Here is a 21,509-nt window from a genome sequence, read left to right as displayed (position 1 = left end):
CTTGTCTCCTTCATGTTTGTAAACATGTTGTATGGGTTTCTGACTTCCTCTGTCAGAAAAATCCTTAATTCCTGTGGCCAGAGTCTGCACAGTTCTCTCCTTTCTCCTGCTCCCCCCTCCCATAAGAATTCATAAAACTCACTCCCCCCTCTCTTAGGAATGTGCAATCTGAGCTACAACAGCTAGAGCAGTAGCATAGAGCTATGATGACCAAGCTAAAATTGCAGCTGCTATCTTAAACAAACAGAGTAAGCTTCTAGGGTTCTTAACTCAGGTATGGTAATGTTTTCTGCAGAATAAATATATTGTTCTAGGTGGCACTAATGTGGCGAATCTATTGGCAGTAAAATGCCAAAATGATTTTCCTTCTACTTTAATGTGCATTACTCTATGCTGTCAACACAGCTCATCATCTAATTGCCACCCCATAAGAAAAACTTCATGTCAATGAGAGAGAGAGACGTATTAATGACTCAGCAAGTACAGCGGCACGATGAGATACTGAGCAATTCAATTTACTTGTAAAAATATCATAAACATAAATAAACTGATAATAACTTAGAAACACATTTATTAAAGATTAAAACATTGCTTAAGAAAGTGAGTCATGTGGGTAAACAAGTGAGTCTTCGCTGATCCAGAGAGGGAATGGTCCTTGTCCGTGTACCACTGCAATGCAAAGAGACAGAAGGCAGGATTAGAGTACAGTTTTACTTTGAGGTCCCATTAAAAAAGAATTACAGCTTAACAAGGAAGTAGAGTAGAACGTTGTACATTAGGGCTGATTCACTAAAGTGCGTTAAAACGAGCGCTATTTATAGCATGCGGTAAAAATGTTATTGCGTCTTATTTTTTGCGTCTTAACGCACGATTCACTAAAAGGGATACTTGCGTTAATTTAGACCCGATGCTGTTTGCGTTATTTAAGACGTGAAGACTATTTTCGTGCGGTATTTGACGCAATGCGCGCTAATCAACACATGGCGCACAAATTGTCACCGCGTGCAAAAAAACACATGCCATATTAGCCATACATGCCATTACTTTCATAAAACTACTGTTTTGAAAATGCCCATTTCCCTGCAAACTGGCGGCTGCATCACTCTAGGGCCAACACAGACTTGAATAAATCCCACTGCAAAGTCCATATTGTGTTGCCAAAAGCTCAAGAACTGTACTTTTCAATAATTACCCCCTGCCCCAAGTAGGGGTTAATTTTCGCACAGACTAATGCGATATTTAATATCATGAAAAATCATGCCAAGTCAGAAAGGTTTGCCTGCCGTTTACGAGCGCGCAATACGAAAAAGTCTCGACAATTCGCGAAAAAGTCGTAACGGCAATGAAAGAAAAAAGTTGTGACAATTCGCAAAAAAGTCACGACGGCGCCAAAAAAAATCGCAAAAAATACGAAAAAGTCGCAAAATGTTCGTTTCCAATCCGTTTTTTTCCCATTAGGGATTCGGATTCGTGGATTAGTAAGTCTCCCCCTAAGTGTTTGTGAATCATGCGTTAGTATTATTTCTGCGCGCTAATTAAAGCATTCGGTTGTGCGCTATTTAACGCACACAATATGTAACTTAACACATGCGATAATACTTTAGCAAATCGCTTGTTTTTTCCACGTCAATGTTAACGCAAAAAAGCATGTGATAACGCTTATCGACCTTTAGTGAATCAACCCTATTATATTTTAGGGTTCTGGACCAGTTCAAAGCAACCACAGGCTCCAGATTCTCCCTAGTAGCTCCTCATCTTCTTAGATTTATAATTTGGAATCCCATTAAACATCAACCTTTATGGAGAGAATTTCATTGGTATGGATAACTAGGAAACATAAACAGTTTTTTTTGTAGTACTTGGCTTGAAAAGGGGTGGCTGTGTTTTTTTTTTTAATTTCCTTCTCTTTACTACTTTTTCCTTTGTATTTTTTGGGTTGGTGGTGTTTGTAGATAATTTGCAATAAATTTTAAAAGGATTGTTATAAACAATGCTGAAAATATGTTAACTTGAACACTTGGGTATAAGCAACTTTTAAAGGAAAACTACACCCGCAGAATGAATACTTAACCAACAGATAGTTTATATTATGTTAAGTGACCTATTAAAGAATCTCCCCAAACTGGAATATATATATCAGTAAATATTGCCCTTTTACATCCTTTCCCTTGAGCCGCCATTTAGTGATGGGCTGTGTGCTCCCTCAGAGATCAGCTGACAGGAAATAATGCAGCTCTAACTGTAACAGGAAGTAGTGTGGGAGCAAAAGACAGAACTCTGCCCATTCATTGGCTGATGAGGCCTAGCATGTATGTGTGCCTTGGCTTGTTTGTGTGCACTGTGAATCCTATGATCCCAGGGGGCGGCCCTTAATTCTTAAAAAGGCAATTTTCTATTTAGGATTACCCAATAGCACATATTAATAAAAAAAAGTATGTTCTATATAAAAAGTGTTCTAAGGTTGTTTGTAAACCCCACTTTTTTCTACTAGATCAGTGCTGTCCAACTGGCGACCCCCCTCTGTGTGGCCCCCCCACCTGTCTGGCTGCTTTGATGGCTTACCTTTGTGTAAGCTTTAAATGGTATCAGTACTGAGATTAACTGGCCCCCTGCATGGTTAACACCTCAGATTTAGGCTGTAAACCCCCTGTATTGTTTATACATGTAATCCCCTGTACTGTTCACACCTTTTAATCTCTGCATTGTTCAACCCCTGCAGTGTTCACACCTCAGGCTCAGGCTGTAATCATCCACATTGTTCCCCTGTTCACACCTCAGACTGTGAGGTGAATGTAGGAGCAGTAGAAACCCACAAATAAACCCTGCACACTACAAAAAGAACATATACTGAGGTAGTACTGCAATTAAAAAGTTTTTTTAACATATAGTTATTGTGCAGACTGTAGGAGCAGTGCCAGCATTGCATCACTGTAGGCTGCCTGTGTGTGCCATACTCTGCCTGCCCTATGCTGCCTGTATGTGCCATACACACAGGCAGCATAGAACAGGCAGAGTATGGCACACACAGGCAGGGTAGGGAAGGCAGAGTATGGCACACACAGGCAGGGTAGGGAAGGCAGAGTATGGCACACACAGGCAGGGTAGGGAAGGCAGAGTATGGCAGGTTTTTGCTGTACTACCACCATTAATATGGCTATGGCTATGTGGTTTTAAGTGGGTGTGGCTTTAAAAAGGGGAGTGGTCAAAACTAGCTTCCATTATCGGCCCTCCCCCACGGAGGCCAGAAAAAGTTCGGCCCTCGGTACCACAGAAGTTGGACAGCACTGTACTAGATGAACTGGTGAAGTTTGTGGCAATGTCTATTACAATGGTCCCCAAACTACGGGGCTGCTTCTCAATGGGAGGCCTGGAGCATTCAGCATTTTAAGACCAATTAGGGAAATTATAAGAAAATATCTAAATGCTGTTATAGATACCCCTGAAAGCCCTTATAGAAGACCAGTTACAGCGGAACTTGGGGTGGACACTTGCTTGCAGTTCTATTTATTGTTGTGAGCTATAGATTAAGAGTTGCTTTTTAAATTGATGTGCCAAACACCAAAGTGGCTGAGAATCTTTTGTGGGTGAAAATTGTCTGTGCTGGTGTTTTTAAAAGGTTTCCATTGATTTCACTGAGACGCCATAGTAGGCTCTGGAAACTGGTGCAACAGTCTAAAAGGGTTCACAAGGGGGTCCATGTCATTGCTTCAAACACTAGTGAATACAAAGTGCCCTACTGGACACATACAGAGTGGTATTTTGGCGCTGACGTCTGTCACTGCTGCATGTTCTGGATGGACGAGGCAGACAAGTCATCCCCCGGGCTATAGCTCTTAGCCTTAGTATTTACTATATAGTTGCTGTATATATTATTCATGGCTTTAAACACCACATCATTATAAAATACAAACGGTGCTCGTTCCAAAGGAAATGTACCATTGCTTGGAAATCCACTTGCGCCTCCACCAAAGCCTTGGAAATCTGAGCAGCTTGTTGGAAATGCACATTATCTGTAAAAGAGACAAAGACACAAACAACAAATCTATACATAGTGTAATTTTTGTTTAATATTTGACAGCTTAGATACAGTGCATTAGTCGAAAATGATCACCTCCAATTTCCTATTGATAAAGCAGATACCAGCATTATGGTTGACGCATCAATAGAGCACAAACACTTTAATGTGCCGTGCCCTATCAGAAGGAAAGGAGGGCGATAAATGCTCCTCAAACACAGATATTCTATTCTCATTCTCTGCCTCAGTATTTACTCTACAGATTGGCCCGTGATAACACCTACCATCTGCCGTTCCGTGTACGAGGAGGTAATCTACCTTCCTGAACTGCTCTGCCCTGGTCATCACAGTTGAATTCTAAAAAGGAAGAAACAGGAATTCATTAGCCGTGATTTGTGATGCACATCTAATATTAAAAGGCTTCTGTTTGGTGAAAGCCATTATCTCTTGCACAAGTTTTTTTTCCCCCTGAAATATGTGAAATGATTTGACGTCCTCTTATTTCTTTTCTGATAACTCAGTAGGACAGGGTGACCCAGTTCTCCTGATAGTAAGATAGATGTGTGCATCCAAGTAGATACCATGGTATCAGGCAGCGGTGAGTAAAGATAGGGACCCTAATTTCAAAGGACCAAACATATCCTGGGTTTATATGGATTATATTTCTTTATCTTCTGGAAGTGTTTAGTAAAGCATTCATTGTACACAGGGAGCAATATGTATCTACATGTTTGTTTTCTGCCCCAAGAGATACCATACTTTCTGCTCTGATAATAGCAATTCATATCTGCACAAGATCATTTATAAACATGGAGCAAGGTGCCCACAAAACACTTTGCCACAAAATTTTCGCATTCATCTGGTGTCCCACGTTGCACTTGATTTTAAAGGGTGCTCTGGTGGAGGGAGTTTTTACTACATGTGCAAGGGTTGGCAATGGTCTTGATGTGGACTTCCTCTAGGACACCCCCCTATTTGCACTTTATTTATAAGGCGTGCCTATGGATGCAACAAGTCCTGTACCTGCTCGTGCCGGGGGTTAAATACCCAGTGACATACTATTTGTGCCCTTGTGTAATAAAGGCTACAACTGACACCAGGGTGACAATACAAGACCTGCCCTGGCCTTAGTGCTATATGTATTGCACCTATCAGCACCCATAGTGCTTGCATCACATTGATAGAAGTAGTAGTGTCCCACCCTTGTTTCAGTTATCATGGAAACACCCACAATTTTTTTTTCATTTCTGTAATTTATACATGGCTCAATAAAGGTTCTCAGTGTCCCAGAGATCGACTATGGACACCTATATATCTGCATGCATTCATACAAAGACATTTTTACCTTGTAATTTTCAAGGTTATCAGATTTAGTCGGAAGGCCCATATATCGTTCAGTATAGATTGAGGCTGAAAACAACAAAAAAAAACTGAAGTTTGACTTGGTAAGTTGACCCGTTCAGTAGATTGAACACTATAAATATGTACCTTTTTTCATCCTGCCCTGCCATAAGAGTTTTTTACTATGTGCAAAGCAGAGTGCAACATGCAAATAATGGGTGCAATCTACTGTGTTCCCAAATTGAGCACATAGATCTGGTTTTGCCTCATAAATACAGTGTTGCCTGTGCTGGGCAGTGGTGTTTTTATGGGTGGTGAATGGAGGGAGGAATGTAGGTAACTCCCCCCACCTCTTAATTTACCCCACCCCATAAACACAGTGTCAATTACATTCAGCAGTCCTGTATCATGAGGGATTGGCACATAGACTTTCAACCTCCCTCAACTTTTAAGCCCCTTAGTACTCTTACAGTTGAGTCTGGAACTTAAGTAAATAACCCCATTATGTCTAAAAATGATAATAATAGTTAAAATCATGCGTAAATGAGTAATTATTTGTATGGATAGGATAGGCATGATCAGCTCTGACCCCCACCCAAACACTTGGGTGGCACTGGCAGCTAATGAAAAAGCATGGCAGGATACCTTTTGAACAAAGCTTTACTACTGGCCCCCCATTATTTAATCATTCTCCCCTTCACAATCCCTACCCTTCAAAGGTGAACACCCTTTGATTCAGTGTCCTCCAACTTCCAACAAAAGCATGGGATCACTGTGGTCCCCCACAACAACATTTCTACTATTCCTACTGAATATCACGTGTGCTTTAGAACTCCTTATTGCAAGAGTTGCCTCCTTTACTCTAACATCTTTCACTTAGAAAAATGATTAATTTTGTATTCAGCTGTATATTGCTTTAAATACCACCATGTGTACAGCTAATTAAACAAATGCCCATTAGTTTTAAAAAAGCAAAATTCCATCATTCCATCATCCGGAAGCTACTTGAGGATGATGGGAGATGTAGTACAGCAACAGCTGGAATGAAACAGGATATTGGTGCCTGTATTCATGGAAACATCTGTATGGTCTTAGCAGAGTAAACACCATAACGTCAAGAATGTTAAAAGCCCCTCTAGTAACATAATATACACACTGAGTGATTCACATTGTTTCCATTTCATTCTTGCCTTCCAGCCCCCATACCATAATACTCCCAATTGGAGACTGGAGCCACGGCCATTCCACATTTGAAAAGTCCAGTTCCTTGCCCCAGGACCATTGATGTCACATATCCTCCGTATGACTAGGGAGACATAAGTAAAAATAGGATCATAAAGAAGTGTACATAGCACATCTAATTTGACATCAGGAAACATAGATTATAAATGTAACGCATTGCCTCTTCAACACATCATCAAAGTGACATTTGATAAAGTTTGTATTTAATTTAATGTACACGACATGATCAAAACATGCTTCTACATCTGTATGTAGGCAGATAATTAGACTAGCTAAACAGATATATGTTGTCCAGCAAGATGAGAGGTAGATACAGACAGACAAGAGAGAGAGGGTACATAGACACACATAGGGAAAGACTGATATAAGCAGACAGAGAAATATGGATAAGAAACATAGATCAGACTGGATGGTACATACAAAAGACAATAGGTTCATGTTTTTCATGACTATCTTGTCAGAAAAGGCACCATCGGTAGATTAGATAGATAGATGACCGTCTGGCAAATAAAGCTTATTATACTGATTATTATATGATGCCCTTATATATTTATACATAGCTATCATATCCCACCTTAGGGTAAGAACCCACAGAACGAGTTAGTCGCCCCTGGCAACAATAGAAGTAGCCGGTGGAAAGCACTTTGCATCCCTTCGTTTTCCAAAGTCGCACAAAGTTGCCTGCAGGAGGAAACTTTGCGCAAGTTCGGATTACTGAAGCGATGCAAAGAGATCTATCGCAGGTAACTAACTTGCTCTGACGGTTCTTACCCTTAAGGTCTTCTTCTCCAGTGTAAACAACCCCAACTTTCCCAGCCTTTCTTCATAACTGAGACTTTCCATACCCTTAACCTGCTTAGCTGCCCTTCTCTAGACCCTCTCTGACTGGAGACCAAAACTGCATGGCATATTCTAGATGGGTGGGACAGGGTCATCATGAAAAAGCTAGATGGGTGGGACAGGGTCATCATGGAGGAAGGGCCATGACTGTTATTCTGATTAAGATTAGTTTGTGTTCCCTCTTTGACATATATTAGACAATTCTGAACTATTTCCGACTCTGGGCATGATTTTCTCATTCTTAAGCATTTTCCAAGCATTGGAAGCAAACTTTACAACATGCCCTTTCACAGTTACATTCAGCCGCCGCATACATTAAAGCTTGTCCCACTGGCTTCGTCCGTTATACAAATTCTAATGGCATTACAAAATAAATATAACCAAAACAATTGCCAATTAGTTACTGAATGTATATACAAGGCTGGCACTGAAGAATCCTCTGAATTTAGGTTTCAGAGCTAAGTAGATTGTGCGGTTGACAAACTGAGGGCCCAGAGAACCTCTTCAAACTCTAGGGAGAATTTTGCCCAAGCTATGTACTCCCAGCTTCCTGATCTTTGTCTATTTAATTGTCTGATAAATGGTCACAATGTATTCTCTAAGATACGCCGTATTCTCTTCCCATGACTGTCAGTTGGAATTTGTCGGAATAACCTCCAGCCAATGATAGATGCACATAGCACGTAGCATTGGCTTCTCACACTGATGTCCGTCAGTACAGATGTAACACAGCACATGGTACAAGGTCCTCTCCTCCCTCCTGTATTTCATTGATTCTCAGGACAAGGGCACATGGAGCAATCTGAATATCCTAAGGAGAAATATCAGCAAGCAAAAGTCATGGTCATGTGGCCAACTGTCCCTCATTGATGTGGTTGGAGATGACATGGCTAAATGTGTATGCGTGTCTTTCTTAATGATAATCACAATATCTCGTGCAAAGTTGTTGCCATGTAGCTTGATACACATACAGATTTAGAAAGGTTTTTACTCCCACGTGCCATAAACCTTGTTATTCCCAGTGACAACAATAACTAGTGACTGGCCTCATGTGCAGGACTTTTGCTTGCTGCTGTTTTCCCCAAGGATAATAAAATGATTAAGGCACACCATGTGCCCTTATACTCATAGTCAACCAGATACAGGTGATACAATGTGTATTAACAAAGTAGAGCGTGCTATTCCGAGACAATTTGCAATTGGTCCTCATTTTTTATTATTACTGTTTTTTTTAATTATTTCGCTTTTAGTTTAGCAGCTCTCTAGTTTGGAATTTTTGGTTGCTAGGGTCCCATTTAACTTACCAACCAGGCAGAGGTTTAAAGAGAAACAGGAACATGAATACAGAAGGGCCTAAACAGCAATATAAGTAATAAGTGATAAAAAGTAGAAATCACAATAACATTGTAGCCTCACAAAGCAATAGCTTTTTGGCTGCTGGGGTCAGTGACCCCCATTTGAAAGATGAAAAGAGTTTGAAGAGAAAAGCAAATTATTAAAAAAACTATAAAAAATGAAGACCAACTAAAGAGTTGCTAAGATTAGGGCATTCTATAATAAACTAAAATGTTGTCATTTGGATCTCCATACCATAAGTCTGCTAAAGATTATTTAAATATTGAATAAACCCAATAGGATTGTTTTGCCTCCAATAAGGGGTAATTATATCTTAGTTGGGATCAAGTACAAGGTACCGTTTTATTATTACAGAGAAAAGGGAATCATTTAACCATTAAATAAACCCAATAGGGCTGTTCTGCCCCCAATAAGGGGTAATTATATCTTAGTTGGGATCAAGTACAAGGTACTGTTTTATTATTACAGAGAAAAGGGAATCATTTAACCATTAAATAAACCCAATAGGGCTGTTCTGCCCCCAATAAGGGGTAATTATATCTTAGTTGGGATCAAGTACAGGTACTGTTTTATTATTACAGAGAAAAAGGAATCATTTAACCATTAAATAAACCCAATAGGGCTGTTCTGCCCCCAATAAGGGGTAATTATATCTTAGTTGGGATCAAGTACAGGTACTGTTTTATTATTACAGAGAAAAGGGAATCATTTAACCATTAAATAAACCCAATAGGACTGTTCTGCCCCAATAAGGGGTAATTATATCTTAGTTGGGATCAAGTACAGGTACTGTTTTATTATTACAGAGAAAAGGGAATCATTTAACCATTAAATAAACCCAATAGGGCTGTTCTGCCCCCAATAAGGGGTAATTATATCTTAGTTGGGATCAAGTACAGGTACTGTTTTATTATTAGAGAGAAAAAGGAACAAAAATTTGAATTATTTACTTATAAATTGAGTCTATGGGAGATGGCCTTTCCATAATTTGGAACTTTCTGGATGACGGGTTTCCAGTTAAGGGATCCCATACCTGTATTATCTAGCTAGCATAGGTTATTGGGAGCAAAACTGTAGAATGGGAAAACTATGGGGTCAGCTACATCATCTGTCAGGCACAGGGTGTCCATTGGGATCTGTGCCAGCAGAGCGGCAGGTTCAGATCCTTTAAGGTAATGCCAAGTTAAGAGATGAACAATGTTTTACTTCTTTTATTACTTGTATGGGGGCCAAAAGGTTGGAAAACACTGGACTTTGTTCAAAGCAATAGAAAGTTTATAACTAAGAGTAAGGTATTTGGCCATAAATTAGAATAATTCTCAAGATAGTCCACTGACAAGCTAATGATTAATTTGCGTTTCGGTCACTAAAGGTTCTTGTGTATTTCAATGGGCACCATGTATACAAGCCTATAGCTGGCCTCTAATAAGAGAGCTTTCACTGGAATGTGTTTGAATCAAAAGTTCAAGGGAAAGTAACCCCCTACAAAACTCTGCCGTTGCACAGCCATGATCCCCGCAGTCGGCAGAACTAGAAATTAGAGATGGAATAATCCTGGCAACAGGTTCAGTCACCCTCCTATTACAAAAATTATTGCTGTGCAAGTTTGACTCGCTGATATTAACCTGAAATCACGGGTAGGTAATGTTTAGATGTACTAGAACAAAGCACCAGATCTGAGAGGAATCCTATTGGAGGATTCTTTTGGGATGCTGACCCCTACAGTGCAAGGGAAAAGTTTTATTGTGTAATGTTGCTATAAGAATCCATCCCTAATGATGCTGAACTGAAGCTCTCGGAATGCTTGGACCCTTAAAAATATTTCTGGAAATTGTTACCCAGAAACATTTGGCTATCCCATTGCGGAGCAACACAGTGACGGAAGGGTTACCCATTTAAAGAATAAAAATCATTTGAAACATTGCCCGGAAATATTGTTATATAAATTGCTAAAATGTCTTTATGGCCCATGAAAGTAGAGCCATATGATGTAAATGAAAACAATATGACTTTTATAGATCCTGTTCTGGGCAGTTTTATGCTTTTCTTTTTCATTTCCTCAGTTCCGAACCCTTTCTGTCCACTTTCCTCATGGATGGATGCTTAACCCTTTCTCCTCTCTTGTGTGCAGTCAATAATACCCTTTAGCTGCTTGAGTTCATAGCAGCAACTGAATAAGGAAATAATGCTGCACAGCCAAATTGACATCTTTCGCATACAAACACAGTAACCAACTGTTGCTCTGCAACTTGGAAAAACAGTGAATAGTAAAGGAGAATAAGGTTCTGCTTGGATTTGCAGCAGGAAAAGCCAGCCACAGATGTGTCCTCACTATATAAACCTTTCCCTTTCCCCATTAACTGGTCAAAGCAATACGTCCTTAGATCTTGCCACTGCCTATGTAGCCTTGTCCAGACTGCTTGGGACCTGGGGTTTTTAGGATAAGGGGTTTTTCCATAATTTGGATCACCATACCTGCCTTTGCTTTCTCTAGTCTGTCCTGTTCTATGCTAATACTCCAGTCACACTTGCTCAGTCCTGCAACAGTCTTTCACATCAATTTTATGATCACAACTTTGTTATGATCATAACTAAACCCCCCTGTTTTGTAAATACATGCACTTGCATAGATACTAAATGGCTAGTGAAACAGGGGGGCAGGGAATGTGCATTGATCAATCCCCCCTCTTTTTTGTATGGTTTTAGTCTTTTATATCCACCTACTCTGTCCTGCTCCGGATTTTCCTGTTCTATACCTGCTTTGCTCCAGTCTTTCCCATTTGGTGCTCACTCAGCCCTTCTCCAGTCTGTCCCATTCTACCCCTGACTTGTCTGTTCCATTCTACATCAGCTATATCCTGTTGCAGTCTGCTCCCTTCTATGCCTACACAATCCTGCTCCACTGTCCCATTTACACCTGCTCCATCCTGCTCCAGTCTGTTCCTAGTGCACCTTAGACACTTATTCTGTCCTGCCTGAAAGACTTGCTGCCTTTCCAACCTTAGTATAATTTTCTTTGCTGACTCTCCAGCCTGTTTCTGTGTCTCCCAAGTCTTTTTATTGCCTAACTCTAGTGGTTTCCTTATTGCTTTGCATGATGCCGGTTGTCTCTACATGCTAGACCCAAGACATCATAAAAACCTGGGCAACCAGGTGGCTTAGTCAGCTCCCAAGTCAGGTCCTACAGACAAAGGAGTGTGACCTTTTCCAGTGATTTATTTACCCACATTCTACTCAGCCAGGAAAGCAGCCAAGAGATTGCTGGTGAATTTGTCTTTATCATATGCCATTCCACAAATTTCCACAGCTTCATAGGTTATTTAATACCAGCCAGTCAGCCCTTATCTCTCAGCATCTTCTGATTACTGTGGCCTTCTTTCTAGCTCTTTCAACTTGTCTGGCCTTGTCTGAAAACTGTTGCTTTGTCTGTATCCTAGTTCCCAGCTCCAACCTGTCCTGTTCTATGCTCGTCCTATCCAGTGTCGGACTGGCCCACCAGGATACCAGAAAAACTCCCGGTTGGCCCAGGTGTCAGTGGGCCCTCTTGCTTCTAACTATTTAGCCTATTTCATGTTAATTCCCTATTTCTGTAGGGGAACAAGGAAGCATGATGGATGGAATAATAGAGTATAGTATGTAGAGGAAAGAGACTAGGATAATAAAGTGTTTGAGGGAGTAGAGGAGGAATTAAAGCTTTGAGAGTGGGCCCATGGTCCAGTGTTCCAGTCCGACACTGGTCCTATCCTGCTTCACCGCGTCCCGTTCTACGCTGGCCCATCCTGCTCCATTTTCCTCCAAGTCTCCATGTTGTTTGAAAGACTCCCTGCCTTCCCAACCTTAGTATCTGGGATTTCCCCTCACCTTTGGAATCCCCCTGTTGCTGCAGAAGGTGCTGGAACCTACAGTAGGCCAGTATGAACACACAATGGTGTGCTAAGGAAAAACTGTTATTGTACACTTGTACAGCATGTTAAGAATGTAGAGAATGACTTGGATAGACACTGAACATTTGCTTGTAATACATTTTACCCCTAAAGAAAATCCATACATTTTTTTGGGCGGGGCAAATTAAAAAATGTGTAAAGATAAACACAGTTACTGGACAGAAGCAATGAAGTATAAATAGCTGGATAGAAATAGAGCATTCCTGTATGCGGGGGTGGCACGGTTTCTGTACATTACGTTATCAATATTCAATCATCGCTCATTATTAACTTAGACGTTGGCCACGTTTTCTGTGAGACACAAGCAATTTATTTCACATTTTTCTTGCCCAGTGAGAGAATATTATATCAAGTCATTTATCTGCTTTGCCACCTTTCCAGATAACTGGTTTCTGTTTTTTCTCCCTCCTTCTGCCTGGCTATAACTTGTATACATTTCTGTCTACCAACAGCTTATTATTTATCTTTCGTGTGAGGTAAATATTTAGAAATGATTTATATCCGTATGAAAGATAGACAAGTAACGCGGAGATGACAATGTAACCACCCACATTGACAGGAAATGTCCCACTAAAGCTGCCGTTAAATGCTGTGTAACAGTCATAAAAACAACCACCATTATATGTTTATATAGGGCAATGTGTCCGGGTAGGAATTTTGCGCATTTTACACTGTAAATTGTTTATAAATGATAAAGTGTCTCTGGTTTTACTTATTCATTCTAAAGACAAGATAGCATATCGCTGATTTCTGCACATTCAAGTTTCATGAAGCGACTTACAGTTCAGCAACTACTTACTACAGTATTAGCCAATCATATCTTCCCACAGAAATACATGCCTTGTTCTGTTGTGAGGGTGTGCTCCATGTGATTTTGAACCAAAGTTTTCTCTATCTCTATGTAATTTCAACCTAGTGATAAGTGGGGGACCTAGGGTAAAGGGGTGTCTGTACTTTGGTATTTCACCTCATATGTGCAAACTCAAAATATGGTGTCAACTACTCTCCTATTGCTGCTTCATCACAGGTACAATGGCACATACATCATGGTACTATGCCAAAGCACAGCGTTTATGGATTAGGGTTTACCAATTAATTTATATGGTTGTACTGGTCAATATATACAGGTCAATATACCCAAATGTCCAGAGTAGACCCTCTTAAATAAGATTATAGAGCTCCACGTACTATAGTTACACACTAAGCAAGTTATTGCAAAGGCCTAGCTTTCCCCTCATTTGTCTTTCCTGGAGGTTAAGGCAAGAATATGTAACCAAACTTACAGGTATGGGACCCATTATTCAGAATGCTTGGGACATGGGGTTTTCTGGATAAGGGGTCTTTCTGTAATTTGGATTGCGATACCTTAAGTTTACAAAAAAAATTATCTAAACCATAATTAAAATAAAATAATCATTAATTATATCTTAGTTGGGATCAAGTACAGGTACTGTTTTATTATTACAGAGAAAAGGGAATCATTTAACCATTAAATAAATCCAATAGGGCTGTTCTGCCCCCAATAAGGGGTAATTATATCTTAGTTGGGATCAAGTACAGGTACTGTTTTATTATTACAGAGAAAAGGGAATAATTTAACCATTAAATAAACCCAATAGGGCTGTTCTGCCCCCAATAAGGGGTAATTATATCTTAGTTGGGATCAAGTACAAGGTTATTATTACAGAGAAAAGGGAATCATTTAACCATTAAATAAACCCAATAGGACTGTTCTGCCCCCAATAAGGATTAATTATATCTTAGTTGGGATCAAGTACAGGTACTGTTTTATTATTACAGAGAAAAGGGAATAATTTAACCATTAAATAAACCCAATAGGGCTGTTCTGCCCCCAATAAGGGGTAATTATATCTTAGTTGGGATCAAGTACAGGTACTGTTTTATTATTACAGAGAAAAGGGAATCATTTAACCATTAAATAAACCCAATAGGGCTGTTCTGCCCCCAATAAGGGGTAATTATATCTTAGTTGGGATCAAGTACAAGGTTATTATTACAGAGAAAAGGGAATCATTTAACCATTAAATAAACCCAATAGGACTGTTCTGCCCCCAATAAGGGGTAATTATATCTTAGTTGGGATCAAGTACAGGTACTGTTTTATTATAACAGAGAAAAAGGAAATCATTTTTAAAAATGTAAATTATATGAGTAAAATGGATTCCATGGGAGATTACTTTTAATATACAATATATTCTTGTGTACTTAGTGCAGCATTTTGGCAACTTGTTCTCATCTATTTCTCTCTTCTTCTTCCTCCTTCCCATTTTTATGTTCCCTTTCCTTTCCTTCTCTCCCTCCCTTTTCCCCTTTGTTATAGTTCTTGTATATCAATATCCCCACCAACACTTGACATTGTAAAGTATAATAGTACAAAGCTATGGTTCTAATGAAACATGCATCTGGTAAAGGTATGGGATCTGGGGTTTGCCAGATAATGTCAAATAGAATTGTTTTGGAACCAATATGGATTCATGCAGCTTAGTTACCATCAAGTACAAGTTACTGTTTTATTATTACACAAAAAAGAAAGTCATTAAATAAACTGGAATTTCCAGATAAGAGATCCAATACCTGTAGATAACATTAATACTGCAAAAGAATAACAAAATACTATAATATAGCAATAAAAATAATGTGAGAAATATTGACATACTCACCCAACCCCATATTGCGATTCGCTTCTCATCAATGAATCCCATAGTAATAAACTTTCTGAAATTCCAAAGGTTTTTGCATCAGGTATCATCATTATTGACAAAGAATAAAAATTATAGTGCCAATAAAAAATGACATTATGTTCCGTAATGGTTATATTTGGTTACAGAAATGATTTACAGAACATTCTTGGAATTTGGGGGTTTTTAACATTTTAAAACCACGGTGAGCATCAAAGGCACCATCTGATGTTAGGCAATGTACTTTTCCCATGGGATTCAGCAGATCCCAGAAACATAAAATCTATGACACTGAATGGCAGGGCCCACCAGAAAACCCTAGGCCATGGGCCCACTCTCCAAACTAAAACCCTGCTTCATCTAAATAAACCATGTTCAGAAAAATATACTTTTTAGTAGTATGTGCTATTGGGTAATCCTAAATAGAAAACTGCTATTTTAAGAATTATGGGCCGCCTCCTGGGATCATAGGATTTATAGTGCACACAAACAAGCCAAAGCACGCATACATGCTAGGCCCCATCAGCCAATGAATGGACAGAGTTCCGCCTTTTGCTCCCACACTACTTCCTGTTACAGTTAGAGCTGCATTATTTCCTGTCAGCTGATCTCTAAGGGAACACACAGCCCATCACAAAATGGCAGCTCAAGGGAAAGGATGTAAAAGGGCAATATTTACTGATATATACTGTAAATTCCAGATTGGTGAGATTCTTTAATAGGTCACTTGAAATAATATAAACTATCTGTTAAGTATTCATTCTAGGGGTATAGTTTTACTTTAATTAGAAAAAGGACTTTTATTATAGAGCATTTTATGTTAGGGTGACAGGTCCCCTTTAAAGAGTGAGTTAGTTGAGGGTTTTGCAGTTTTATACAGTAGGTGTACAGAAAATCCAGGTATAAATAGTCTGGACTAGTGATGGGCGAATCTGTCCAAAAAATTTGCGAAACGGTGAAAATGTCGCGTGTCAAAAAAATTGTCGCCCGCGACTATTCTTTTGTCACCCGCAGCTATTCTTTTGTCACGCAGCTATTCTTTTGTTGCCCAGCTATTCTTTTGTCGCCCAGCTATTCTTTTGTTGCCCACGGCTATTGTTTTGTCGCCCGGCTATTCTTTTGTCGCCCGCGGCTATTGTTTTGTCGCCCGCGGCTATTGTTTTGGTGCCCGCGGCTATTCTTTTGCCGCCTGCGGCTATTGTTTTGTCGCCCGCGGCTATTGTTTTGTCGCGCAGCTATTGTTTTGTCACCCGCGGCTATTGTTTTGTCGCGCAGCTATTGTTTTGTCACCCGCGGCTATTTTTGGACCCGCTGCAAATTTTTCTGCGGCAAAGTTTTTCGTCCGTTTCGCGAAAACATTTCGCCCATTGTCCAAAGTCATATGTATTGTAAAATATGTTCTAAACATTTTTAGTTCCTGAAAGGGTTGAATTGCATATGAATATTTGCAATATATTCTTAACAATATTTCTTAACATTTATTACTTTGGAATGTTGACATCTGCTATTGTTAATTGACAAGAAAGAATTAGAGTGCAAGTCATCTATTAAATACCAATGTAGCCCTATTAACACTCAAGAAATTAAAAGACAAATATGCATTTGCCTCTGTAGTCATTATTGGATGTCTTAATCTGGTCACTTCTGATAAAGTTGGCAGCTTATTCTCCTTGTATGGGGCCAATATGATCCTCATCAACCAATACGAGATTGATTTTGAAAGGATGGAAAAGATGGAAAATCCCATTAAAGACATCTTTTTTTGCCCATGGCCATCCTTCTGAGAGACATCTGATCACACTTGGTTCCGACTGATTCAGTAAAACAAGGTCTATTGATTTGACAGGCCATGTAAAATGACTGAACAATGTACAGTGGTAAATCATTCCTATGGGATTAGAGAGTGTAGGAATGTGCTGATTATGCCTAACATGAGTGGGTGTTGGTATAATGCTGATGCTTTATATATATATATATATATATATACAGTATATACAAACAGATGGTTGTAACTAGTGATGAATGAATTTTTTCGCCACACATGGATTCGCAGCAAATTTCTGCATTTCGCCATTGGCGAATTGGTTAGCAAAACTTCAGTGAAAAAGGGCGCAGTCACGTCAAATTGGGTGCAGTTGCATAAAAAAAAGGGGCGGGTGGCAAAAAAGATGCGGGCAACAAAAAAAATTTGTGCGACAAATGTGTTTGGCGAATTTTTTGTCGTTTTGCTAATCTTCTTGCTGTTTCGCGAATTTTATGATGACGTGAAGTGCAACTCATCACTAGTTGTAACACACTCCCAATATAGGGGAAAATATCCCAGGTGCATCCAAGAGGAATGAATATCCAGATGAAAAAATGGAGCACTCATGGGACTTACGAATGAGTTAAAAAGTTTTTATTAGTTTGTCAATGTTTCGATCCTGCTAAGAAGACCTTTTTCAAGACATCCCAAACACACCAGGAACTCACAACCTAAAGTATTCACTTTATATAAAAATATAAAAAAAATAGCAGATACAATATTGCAATTTGATATATATAGTTCTGGGGCACATATGCATATATTCTGAATAGTTCTGCTGTATGTTCTTCAGTGTAGCACCCCCCCCCCCCCCAAAATGTCACATTGTTCATATTAACAACAAATAGCAGAAACTCACCTGGCTGCAAATATCTGATCTTCAACCTCAACCGTCCCAAGCTTCTTGTAGATTGCATGCATGAACTTGTCTCCTTGATACGCGGTTCCTCTTCCATCCAAAGATGCTACAATGATTCCCTCAGTACTCGCCAAGTATGTTGAGTAGCCAACAGAAAATGTAGCTTTTACTTCCTGGCTTGATGGCCCACCATACCTAAATAAGATTGATATTTTGGTTTACATGGGTGCGTATAAAATAATTTGATTTACTGTAGTAGCACCGCATAACAGATTCATTATTCAAAATTGGCATAAAGGGTCATTATACCTTCATTTTGTATTCTCTGTATTTACTGAAAATAAGGGTGATGGCACACAAGAGGTTTTGTTGCTTACAGGAAATATAAAGTAGGGACAACTACCTGGATTTTCTCTAAGCCTGTATGGAATTATACCATAAGTACATACCAGCACCTCTGTTCTCCTCTATTTAGTAATATTCTGCTAGAATATTTGAGGGCATAAAGATCTGTTAACAGTGATTGAAAACAGTCAGGTTCTTGTTTTCAAAACCCAACCCATAACGCTTTCATAAGATCCCTAAACCTAGCCCATAAACCTTATATCCTCCTCCTAAAACTCTTGGAGAAATCCATGTCAACAGAAGAGACCAACGGCAGTATGTTCCTATTTATTTCTAGTTCATGCCAGGGGATAAACCAGCTGGTACTGGTCTTGGAAAATATAGTGCAAATGGTTCTGCACCCTACTCTTCTCCATAGGTTCTAGTCAAAACTCTACTATCTTCCACCAATATACCTATTTCCCCAAGTATCATGATAAAGGTTGTTACGTACACATAAATGAGTAAGGGGTACTTCTTCCTTGGGTTGAAATGTGGAGGCAATGTCATCTTGTACCAGAATGCTATAAAAAAAGAATATAATGAGGAAGAAATGGTTTCTAACATAATGTATATCCAACAGGTATTATCTAATAGCCCGTGACTAAGTGCCTTTTGGACATGAAACACGTAGGGCCATTGGAGATTACCTTTTTTTGTGGCCCTGTGGATTCCTACAGTGCCTAGAGGCCCCTTTTTCTTCCTATTGCTGACAGTTTTCTGCTCCTTGAGCTGAGGGTCCTGGACTTGTGCACTTGGACCATTTATCAAACTGGGTGAGTTGATCTATGGGTACTATTGACACCTTTCCTTGTTATTGCTTATTACTTGCATAATAAACATTTATTTTAATATTCTGTTAAAATCATGTGTATGGATGGTTGTTCTGCAAATTGGGAACTGAGTTCAGGAATAATTGCATCTGGCTCAACAGTCTCCCATTTTGTAGAACTGCAGTTATAAAATTGTCTTTCTATGGCAGAAGCTGATTCCCTTACCTTAAATGTAAAGGTAAGTATCAGCCCTTATGGGGTCAAGTGAAGGGTTATTATTCTTACCTTTTTTTTGCCTCATTGAAGGGAAAATTAAAAAAAAAAATCTTGTACAGGTATAGTATCTGTTAACCAGAAACCTGTTATCCAGAAGGCTATCACCTCCAGATTCAATTTTAAGCAAATAATTCAGATTTTGTACTTGATCTCAGTTAAGATATAATGGATCCTTATTGAATGCTAAACACTCCTATCGGGTTTATTTAATGTGTAAATGATCTTTTAGGAGACTTAAGATATGGAGATCCAAATTACACCCTTATCTGCAAAACTCCAGGTCCTAAGCATTCTGGATAATGGGTCTTATACCTGTATATAAAGATATCATAAAGCAATTTGCTATTGGTCATCCTACAGTTAGTAAAGAGATATTGATACTGGAGAGTTCAACTACCTCAAAATATGCATTTTTTAACAATGCCAATTAGTTTTCCAATTAGTTCTCTCCAAATCTAGACATGGCAAAAGAAAGTGTATCTGCAACTGAGATCCCCTTGCAGCAGTAAAAAACGAGTCCTACTTTTATCATTTTGCACAATCTTTCCAATTTTTTCTGATGGCATCTGGAAGTTACGCAGAGTGGCTTCCAAGTTGGAATTGTCTTCTAGTATCTGGATCTCTAAACAAACAGAAAATTATTTACAGACACAAAAGATTTCAGAAGAGACTGACATAAACTTTTGGCCAGTGGTGTAACCTCAGCCGCAGGGGCCTGGCTGCAGAATCCAACCCTCCCCACTTCAGGCAGGCCCAAACATCTTCCCATTTTATCCTTCATCTATCCTCATCTTCATGTTGGTGTACCTCCAACAGGCCCCATAGGGGGTATGGGATAGGTGCAATTGCACCCATTACTCCTTTACTAGTTACCCCACTGGCTTTAGTACATAGTACATTGCACTATTTAGGAGTTTGATGCTACAGGTGCTGGCACATGGGGTGACTCCCAGAGGTTCAAAGGTTTGATTCCAGCTTGGAGTCACTCCTCCATTCACTTGAATTGATATTGCCTGTATTGTGGTCCACAGAGAAACTGTGAAAAATCCTGAGAATGGTGCCCATTTCTATAGAGGGTTTCATAATTAAAAATAAATAATAATTGCTATAACCAGGTAATGTTCAACTTCTATAATTTTACAGGTCAATGTATTTATGTATATCAGCAATTAGTTCTGATTATTCAATTGAAGTATTGAAAGCAAGTATTTGATTGGATGGTTAGCCAGCCACCAAGGCCAAAGAGACACAATTTTGACTGGTGGTGCAGCACCCCATGGTTGGACATAGGCCTATACATAGGGTTAATAAAAGAGCAAATGATTGGTAGGTCAGTGTATTCCAAGCAATGTAAAGATGCAAATAGATACCTTTATTGGTGAATCCCTCATGAAGTGTGACAATAGGTATTCCTGGACCTGGTGAATAAAATATATCAGTTGCATAAGTATTAATAATATCTGTGTGTTGTTTGTCTTATTACAGTTGTTTCTTGTCTGTCTTTGTTTAATGGTCCATCCATTCTGCATCTACATAAAGGGATGCATGAAATACATTGTTTCTTACCATAACAGTAAAGGGTATAATACTTTGCTTTATGGCTGAACCTTGCTGTGTAGTACTGGCACCTCTCCCTTCTCACGTTGCACGTAATACATTGTTTCTCTCTTTGGGGTCCTTGGAGTCCAATTCTGAGAAGAAAAGTTCAGTGGCATTCAGTAATTGGACAATTGGAAATCATGTCAGTTCTGCGCATTGTTGTTTAGGCTGTTCAAGGTCACTATTCACAAAGTGTATCTGAGACTGAGCTTCCTAAGCACTTGCAAAGAATTTTTAGGAAGCAAAAAGGTTTGCTCCATTTCCACCCTTTTGATAAATTGCCCCCTATATAATTGAACAGAGATCTGTGAATTGTAATTATGGTGCCCCTGCAACCAAGGTCGTACTGGGGAGTGCGAGGCCCACCAGGCTGCAGG

General features: G+C 39.3%; 1 protein-coding gene across 1 annotated transcript in view; it reads right to left on the bottom strand.

The window, feature by feature from the left end:
- Nucleotides 1–554: 554 nt before the first annotated feature.
- Nucleotides 555–21,509, bottom strand: part of fap (fibroblast activation protein alpha) — a 47,170-nt gene continuing 26,215 nt past the window's right edge. The window contains 11 exon segments of the mRNA NM_001113673.1: nucleotides 555–669; nucleotides 3,937–4,010; nucleotides 4,300–4,372; nucleotides 5,361–5,425; nucleotides 6,563–6,662; nucleotides 15,420–15,474; nucleotides 18,101–18,295; nucleotides 18,939–19,008; nucleotides 20,057–20,155; nucleotides 20,904–20,951; nucleotides 21,100–21,224. Coding sequence (NP_001107145.1) covers nucleotides 574–669; nucleotides 3,937–4,010; nucleotides 4,300–4,372; nucleotides 5,361–5,425; nucleotides 6,563–6,662; nucleotides 15,420–15,474; nucleotides 18,101–18,295; nucleotides 18,939–19,008; nucleotides 20,057–20,155; nucleotides 20,904–20,951; nucleotides 21,100–21,224 — 1,000 coding nt within the window. The 3' untranslated portion in view covers nucleotides 555–573.

The sequence above is a fragment of the Xenopus tropicalis genome, chromosome 9, assembly GCF_000004195.4.
Source record: "Xenopus tropicalis strain Nigerian chromosome 9, UCB_Xtro_10.0, whole genome shotgun sequence".
Lineage (NCBI taxonomy): Eukaryota > Metazoa > Chordata > Amphibia > Anura > Pipidae > Xenopus > Xenopus tropicalis.
This window is presented reverse-complemented; position numbering and strand designations above follow the sequence as displayed.